This window comes from Selaginella moellendorffii, unplaced genomic scaffold (assembly GCF_000143415.4).
Source record: "Selaginella moellendorffii unplaced genomic scaffold, v1.0 SELMOscaffold_142, whole genome shotgun sequence".
NCBI lineage: Eukaryota > Viridiplantae > Streptophyta > Lycopodiopsida > Selaginellales > Selaginellaceae > Selaginella > Selaginella moellendorffii.
This window is the reverse complement of record NW_003314403.1, coordinates 269,248-277,181: the sequence shown is the minus strand read 5'-3', so window position 1 is coordinate 277,181 and position 7,934 is coordinate 269,248. Positions and strand designations below refer to the sequence as shown.

The following is a 7,934-nucleotide window of genomic DNA, read 5'->3' as shown; positions in this document are numbered from 1 at the left end:
CCGAGGACTTGGTTTTCTGAGCAGTACACGTTAGATACTGGTCAATTTCAAGAACATGTTTTACCCAAGCAATTCACGTCGGTTTTCCACATTTTCTGCATCTCATTGGCGTCGCCCTTGACGATTTCAAGTGCGGATCTTAAGCTCTACATGAACAGAAGAGGATATAGATTAAATGTCTGCATCCAGAACTATAGCTGGTTTCACTCACCTTAATTTCGATTCGCGCCTCCACGAGCATTTGGTCCAGTTTCTTGCTCTTTAAATATTTTCCCTGAAGCACGTAGAACAGAATGTTGGTTCAAAGAAGAAAAGGCAGCGACAACTCACATCTGTAACGTGTACTCCCGGAGGTTGCTGGAAGTCCTCCCTAACCTTCGCATCATCAGGCTAAGTTGCACATGCATAACATTAAGAGGTGTCACGGAAGGAGTTTCTTACCACTTGAGGTTCATCTGTTTGCGTTCCAGAAGCTACAGGTTGGTCTTCAGCTTCGACATAATTGTCAGGTGGAAGGAGTCTCTTCCTCGAGTTTTTCTTGAAAGTATTTTCAGCGCCTCCAGGTCTTCCATATCCTCTCGGATAGACATTCCCTCGCAACGGTGACCGCAGAGATCCAGCGTACTTCCAGGAGCCGAGCGCCCCCGTCTGCTTCCACTCGTTGTAAGACTTTAGTGCTAAAATACAATCCACAACTTTTGTCATGGATCCTGTAGCCTGATAGTGAAATGCAAGTGGTCAGTCAGTGGTACTTCCAACATGCGGTGTCAAAACATTGGATATACCTGTTCCAAATCCGAGCTTTCGAATGTAGGAAGCCTCATCTCTTGCGACGCGACCAGAAAGTTTCTCAAGTTCTCGAAGCATTGAAATGCCGATAAACTCCCATCGGATGAGGTAGTCTCCACAACCTGTTCCGATACATCCGGCAGAAATGCAAGTCAGTCACTCTGACAAATGCATCAAAACCAAAGCAACCAACCTTTGAGACGGAACCTGGCTCAATCCTGTTCATGAGACGGCAGAGCAGCGCTCCATTCCGGAGGCACAGCCGCAGCTCATCCTCCGATGGCTCCGATGGTATTTTGGAGCACCCAACAATTTTGTTGATCCAAGAAGCCGCTTGAAACCTTCTTGTAGCTGAGACAAAAATTTAGGCTCGGCCCAAAACCTTGGAATCCATACCTGCTTCCTCCGCCTTCCTGGACGCCATATGCACATCGCTCACCCTCCCCGCGGCCACTTCCACCACCGTCAAATTCCTGTCGTGCTCATCGCTCGCCCGCGACGCCTCCGCCGATCCGGCCGCATTGCCGCCGTGCATTGCCGAGGAGAGCATCGCGCAGCGCATCAGTCGGCTGCGCCGCGGCGCATCACAAGCCAGTCCCGGCGATCGATCGATCCAACCCTAGGGCTCGCTACCTCCACCTTCTTTGAGCTCTCTCGAATTGCTTTGCCCGCCTAATGCCCCAGCCCCGGTGCCGAGCCGCCCCGCCGAGCCAAAATTCTGGCTGTTGCGACTAGGTTCGGCTACCCGAACCGTTTAAATCGGAAGGGTATAAATTGATGCCGTTGCGAGCATGCTAAAAAAAAGCATGGTCTTTCCGTACCATCCATACGGACATTATCGTATCGTAGTATTTTATACATTACTCTAATCCAACGGGGCAGAAATATTCGCGGGGGACAGGTAGCCATGCCAGAGGAGCAAAACACGTGTCAAGAGGAGACGGACCCACATGGCCCGCGCCGCTGGATGCCGCCACGTCTCCCCTCGTCCGTCCGATCCGGCCGCTTTATAAACTCTCTGGCGATTGGTGTGGAGCTCAGAACACTTTGCTTGATTTGCGAGAACGTAGTCGGGGATAGTCTATCCACTACAAGATAAAGCATGGCTCAAGAGCACCACCCAGGTACTATACATTAGAGTGTTTCTTTTCTAGCATCGCATTCTTGAAGACTAAACGCTTGATTCTCAATCGAAACTTCGATAGATCACGTCAAGGATGAGGCACAGGTTGTGGAGGGCGGCAGTGGCGCAACTCCGGAGAAGAAATCCGTGCTCCAGAAGGCCAAGGACAAGGTCAAGAAACTCGGGAGCAAGCTCAAGCCCAAGAGTCATAGCGGCGGTGGTGAGGACGGCACTAAGCAAGAGATTATCGATGATTCTATTCCTGGTGAAGAGGGTGAGGTTGAGGAAGAGGAAGAGCTGAGCACCGAGGCTCAGGCTCCTTCCAGCCAGCCCGACTCGAGAGTAAGCAAATTCGATAATAATTCGACAAAAGTATCAATTCGGATCGTGATTCTTGCAGGATTTGAATGTGCCATTGGATGAGTATGCTTTGATCCAGCAAAAGGAAAAGAAAGGTATGGAATTCGAGGGTTTTTTCTGTATCAGTCCGACTAAAGATGGATGTTTTTTCTTATCAGACAATGATGATAGCTTTGAATTTAGAAAATCGGATGGCCTAACCGAGGGGTTGCCTTCTCAAGCCATCGCGGAGCATCAAGAGCCATCGGACGCCCTCCAAGCCGTCCCCACGAACTACAATTACAAGGACAAAGATGGTGATCTCGATGACAAGGCACCCGCGGAGTCACAGACTCAAGAACCGACTCCACAGACTTCTGAAACTCGTGACGATGAGAGGAAAGATAGGAGCATTTTTATGTCCGACAAGGGGGTGCAAGTCACTCCCGAACAAGTGGAAGAACTGTCTTCCAGCAATGTTTACACTGGAGAACCCGACATTAAGTCTTCCTCAAGTGCTCAAGGGGAGGAGTCCTTGGAGCAAGCTAAAGTTGATCAGGGAAACGATGCTGCCAAGGTAAGAACTGATGAGTTTTCCTTGAATGAGTAGTGATCTTGCTCTTTTCGTACAGCAGCCAACGGAAGGTGATGAGAATATTGTCAGCCGAGAACTTGACACAAAGGAGATCGATCAGCCTCCAAAGTTTGAGGGCGAGAAAGGCACTGACGAGATCTCTGCTGAGCCGCGCGAGCTTCCGAGCGAGCATCAAACTTCAGGCGAGAAACAAGAGGGTGGTGAGATCGACCCAAAGGTGGCTGACGATCGGAGTGCTCCAACGCACGGAGACGAGCAGATTCTTGACGATCCGATGGGTCAAGAGCAGGAAAAAGCAGCGCCTCTCGACGATACAGTGGCTGGCGAGAAAGCACCAGCCGCCGATGAGCATCTGGGCGACTCAAAGGTTGACGAGGCTTTGAAGGAATCATCCGGCTTGGAACAGCAATCCGCGGAGACAAAGCTCGACGACGAGACTTCTATCAATGCGACCAAGGAGAGCGAGTCCAGCAAAGGCGAGGGAGCGCAAGCCGAGAGAGGCCCAGAGGAAATTAGCAGCAGCAAAGTGGAAGAATCCCCAGTTGAGAAAGACGAGAGCGGCAGCAAAGTGGAAGAATCTCCAGCTGAGAAAGACGAGATTGGCAGCAAAGTGGAAGATAGCTCCTCACAACGGGACATTGGATTTGTGGATGCGAGTGACAAAGGTTTACCAGAAGCACCAAAGAACGGGGAGAACTTCATGGACGCCAAGGATGAAACACTGGAGCGGACCGACGATGCACCCACCATCGAGGAAATCAAAGATGAAGAGCCACAGGCACTTCCAACGCAGGAGTCGGCACCAAAGCCTCGAGAGCTGGAGGAGACGAGCGATCAATTGACAGGAGCTCCAGAGAAATCACAAGTCCCGGAGTCAAAGGAGAGTGATCAAACAGCAGCACCAGTTGAAACGTCTGCTCGAGAAGATCCAGTCTCCGCTGCTCAAGACACTGTCAAGGAAGAGGAGCCATCAGAGAAGGTAATTGCAGCCCCCGACCAAGCTCATCCCAAAGAACAGAATAAAGAGGACAAAGCCGAAGCGTCTCCACTGCCAGAGAAAAGCGCCATAGCCCAAGAGAATCCGAATGAAGCACCCAACTCAGGACTCTTTGGGCAGTTTGCTACCAAGCTCGGCTATGGCAGCGGCAAGTAAGTTCGGCTATGGCTTGCTACCTTCTATTGGATTCTTGTGTATACATATCCTACTAGCAAGGAATCCAGCTCCGCTGGAATAGATAGAACATCTGTTATATAGGTGACATGAATCCTAAAGAATTAGTTGTTTGTTTTCATCATCCAGTAGTAATGATGTATATTTATAATTCATATATATATATATATATAGATATATATATATATATTATTCTGGGATTAGACACCATGATCAATGCCTTTGTTCATTGTATCTCTCTCATTCATCATGACCCCATACCCAAGAATCAGTAGCATGGGTTTAACACCTAATTTGTTTTTTAATTTCCGGTCACAAGTACATTGACAGCAAGAGAATGGGTAGTTATACCAGTGATCCAACAGAGATCATATTTTTGACACGCTCCAGTGGTTTTATTTTGAACATTTAATTTCCCAAAAATATGTGGTTGAGGATGCCTGAAATTAACAGTGATTTATGCCTGAAAGTAGCAGCAATTTTCTAAGAAAATTTGAGGATTCTAATCAATAAGTATAAGCTGTATGGTAAACTCTAAGTGAATTTGCAAGAAAAAGAAATGTAGTATCAAATGAAATGCTCCAAGGTTCCTCTAAGCCGACAGGCTAAATGTATAATTTTCGAGCTGGTTGATAAATTCTATAATCTTTTTGTGTGTGTTATTTGAATACTTACTTATTGTGACTCTTTTGCCATGAAGGGCACATAAATTGATGGCTTCAAAGAGTTGGACAAGGTAGTCCTCAGCAGCCTGTTGCTCTTTGATGGAACACTATGCATGCATGACAGTTGGAACCTGATGATTTTGATCCTTTTATGTCAAACTGGTCTTTTCTTTTCAAATACTAATAACACTTTTTCATAGACTAATATTACTTTTGTTCTATAAAGTCTAATCTACAACAATTCTTTCTTCATACATATGTCAAGCATATCTTCGGCATCATCGAATGGATTGTATTCGAATATTTCTTTAGCAAAGTCCGGACTAAATTGCAGCACAATGCCTTCAAGACGGATTGGCTTCCAGTTTTCCACCCCTCGCTTTGGATGGTACTCATTTTCAAGGTAAATTAGAAAAGAGAAACATAATTTCAGCTGGGATTTATATTATATTTAACATGGATGTTGTGGAAAATGCTAATCTTGAAGATTAAAAATGATTTTTAAAATTATTCTGATTTGTTGAGGAAGATTTGCGAAGCACAAAGGCAAAACATAAAGACTTTCAGAAGCAAGTTGTAAGAATCTCAAGAGAACTGAGTTTTACAACCAAACACGTTTTATCGGCCCTTTACTAAACCGGCCATAGTCTATTGTTTAGCAAGATTGGCCAAAGTTAATGTTATAAGCCTCATTATAATAAGAATCAAGCAGTGTCTACCTACTACCTTCTAAATCTCCTTCAAAATCTTCAAAATCTGTGCATACTTGCACACATCTTGGATAGGAGAAATCCCAACAGATTGCAATGCAGTCCCGGCATGCTGCAAATTCGGAGAGCCAAGTGCTGAATTTCCTACAAAATAAAGAGTAGGATCTTGAAAGGCTTCTTGAATGTTCTTTCCTTGCTGCTCTATGGTTACCTAGCATGTTAGATGAAAGTCTGTAAGAATTCACCAGCAATCGTCCAGTCTTGAGCATGTTGCTACCAACTCTAAAGTCATGTACAGTTGACCAGCTTCTAGCTTTGTATGAGCACTGGGTCGTGGTGCAGGGATTTATCTGGGGAATCAACTCCTTCGATAATGGGGTGTGAACTCGGCAATGTAAACTTGGCTTTCCATTAGCAGTGAAGGTTATATAAAATTTAAAGAAAAAGTACTTATAATGGCAGCCTCCAAAGACACACATAGTTGGCTGAGTTCTTAGAATCTGGTGATGCTTGCAGGCTTCTCTAAACTCAAGATAAGGGAGATCACGATTCATGAGAGAAAACACTAAAAGTGTACTTGATAGTTACTTGCTGTAATCAGCGTGAATCTCATACCTTCTTGGAAACTCTGTAAATCATAGTTTCCAGCAAGCTCCTGATGCATTGTATTGCTGTGCAAACAGGACTTAGTTAAAAAATAAATAAAGACCTTATTTTTAACAACCTTATTGTCTTGTGCCAGAAGTGAGACAAATTAAATGCTAGACTGCAACTCTTCTTGATGATGCTGCTGTTCTCAACATTTGGTCCATGGTCATAAAAGCTATGCATGTCCTCCAAAGACCTGTGATGAGAAACATTTGGGACTTACAAACAGCCTCTACAATGTACTTGGCAAGCCTGCCTTTGAGTATCTTCTTGTCTTTGAGTTTCATCCTGTTGAGGCAGTGACTTCAAAGAAGGATTCGCTCCTTGTGATAAGTCAATAAGTGACAGGGACAAATTAGAATAGTGGAGGCATGAGAATGCATAAGGTATCATATTGTATGAGGTACAATTCAGTAAAGTACTTTTTTCTTTTATAACTACAGAAGTTTTGAAACTCTTACAGAATAGAAGTCTCGTGGTCTTGGATGTGGCAAGTAAGAAACTTTGCTGTTGGGATCCAAGGCAGTCCACCTCAAACCCCAGATAAAGGAATAATGGCACAAATAATAGATCTTTACCTGTAATAACGAAGTAATGGACGACAATGAAGATTTGAAGCTTGGCAAGTTTGTAAGTTCGATTTCCCATCCCAAAGGGTGTGAACGTGAATGGAGATACTCCATATTTCTAGTTAAAAATCCCAGCCAGAGTTACAGAGCATGGGTGAGAATCTCGTACCTCCCAGCTGGATTGAACTTTTCCGGATCAGGGTGGATCCATATGTACTTGTCTTAGCCACGCTTCCAAATCACTTGAACATCACTTGAGAGAAGGAGACTCACTATTAAACTCGAGGTCTAACAAGGCTCTTCTAAAGACCATTGGGGATATTTTTTGCAAGTTGCAGTGTTTCATTGAGAGTAACTGAGAATCAAACGAAACAAATCTCGCCATGTAAGATTGTACTGCCTGAGCAAAACCAGGCTTGTACGAGAAGAGCAGCCCACAGAAAAGCTTCCCATCGATGGACGCTTCTAATATGTATCTGTAGTTGAATATGTCGCTTACTCTAGCCTCGAACATCTTCTCGCCTAGCAGCTGAAGATGAGCTTGAAACTCTGTAGCATGAGTTTGACAGGGAAAAATTGGAGAGGTCCAAGTTTTTCTGCAGATACCTTTGTGAGATGAAACCAAGCTCTTGTCCGCATCCCGTTGCTTGTCTAGCACGAATGGCGTGGCACGATACTCTTGCCGCCTTCTCTTAAGTTCCTTACGCATGGATAGCTTTGGTTCTGATGGATCTTTCCCCCTCAGCATCTCTTCACAGAAAAACGGCAACCATATTGTCAAGAATGGCAGCAATGTCATTTAAAGAAGAAGCCAACCTGTGTCAAGGAAATACATGTCATCCAGAGCTTCAAGCTCTTCGTTATATCCCCCATAGAAGAATCATATGCCTCACTCTGCATCCACGGAATCTCCTGCAAGGGAGAAACGTGGAGAAGGCCCGGGACCAGAGGGATTCGAAGTTGCCCAAACACCAGTTGCTACAAAATACGTAAAAGCCCCATGAGAGACTCACGTACTTTCCATGGCTGATTGTTGTGTGCCTGGCTCTTAGCATCAGCTCCGCACCAGTCGTCTTTACCTCCCGCCATGCCATTGTTTCTGGAAACGCAAATGAATTCGCAAGTTTAAAACCAGCACAATGTATGTACCTGTGTCCAGAATATAAAATCATTTTACACACGTTTGTAAAGCATTTCAAATTTATAATAGGCATCTGGGCTGTAAATCTCGCCTGAAACTTCTGTCCAAGGGATTCTCAAAGGTTGAAGTAAACGCAACCTGCGTGTTTCCTGGCTCTCACCATTTCCAAAGAGGAAGTCATAAG

The 7,934-nt window shown here is 45.0% G+C and overlaps 2 protein-coding genes across 3 annotated transcripts in view; one reads left to right on the top strand and one right to left on the bottom strand.

The window, feature by feature from the left end:
- LOC9645790 (kinesin-like protein KIN-14F) overlaps window positions 1-1,462 on the bottom strand; it is a 3,946-nt gene extending 2,484 nt beyond the window's left edge. The window contains exons 1-8 of the mRNA XM_002992767.2: window positions 1,186-1,462; window positions 983-1,140; window positions 786-911; window positions 442-717; window positions 331-390; window positions 212-274; window positions 65-146; window positions 9-16 (exon numbers count right to left, since the gene is read on the bottom strand). Coding sequence (XP_002992813.2) covers window positions 9-16; window positions 65-146; window positions 212-274; window positions 331-390; window positions 442-717; window positions 786-911; window positions 983-1,140; window positions 1,186-1,351 — 939 coding nt within the window. The 5' untranslated portion in view covers window positions 1,352-1,462. The remainder of the gene's footprint in view (window positions 1-8; window positions 17-64; window positions 147-211; window positions 275-330; window positions 391-441; window positions 718-785; window positions 912-982; window positions 1,141-1,185) is intronic.
- A 353-nt stretch (window positions 1,463-1,815) lies between these two features.
- On the top strand, window positions 1,816-4,234 carry LOC9645763 (spore wall protein 2). Of its 2 annotated transcripts, none has more exons than XM_024666500.1 (5): window positions 1,816-1,913; window positions 1,995-2,254; window positions 2,313-2,367; window positions 2,431-2,828; window positions 2,887-4,234. In XM_024666500.1, the coding sequence occupies exons 1-5, from the start codon at window positions 1,892-1,894 to the stop codon at window positions 3,997-3,999; spliced, it is 1,848 nt and encodes a 615-aa protein (XP_024522268.1). In that variant the 5' UTR covers window positions 1,816-1,891; the 3' UTR covers window positions 4,000-4,234. The 2 variants fall into 2 exon arrangements, with proteins under 2 accessions (XP_024522268.1, XP_002992839.1); XM_002992793.2 differs by having other exon boundaries at window positions 2,884-4,234.
- Window positions 4,235-7,934: the final 3,700 nt, after the last annotated feature.

Excerpts from the sequence above, each read along its gene's own strand:
- LOC9645763 (XM_002992793.2), top strand. The coding sequence starts at position 1,892 with ATGGCTCAAGAGCACCACCCAG. Across the intron at positions 1,914-1,994 it reads GGCTCAAGAGCACCACCCAG|ATCACGTCAAGGATGAGGCA; the intron begins GTACTATACATT and ends AAACTTCGATAG. Across the intron at positions 2,255-2,312 it reads CCAGCCAGCCCGACTCGAGA|GATTTGAATGTGCCATTGGA; the intron begins GTAAGCAAATTC and ends TGATTCTTGCAG.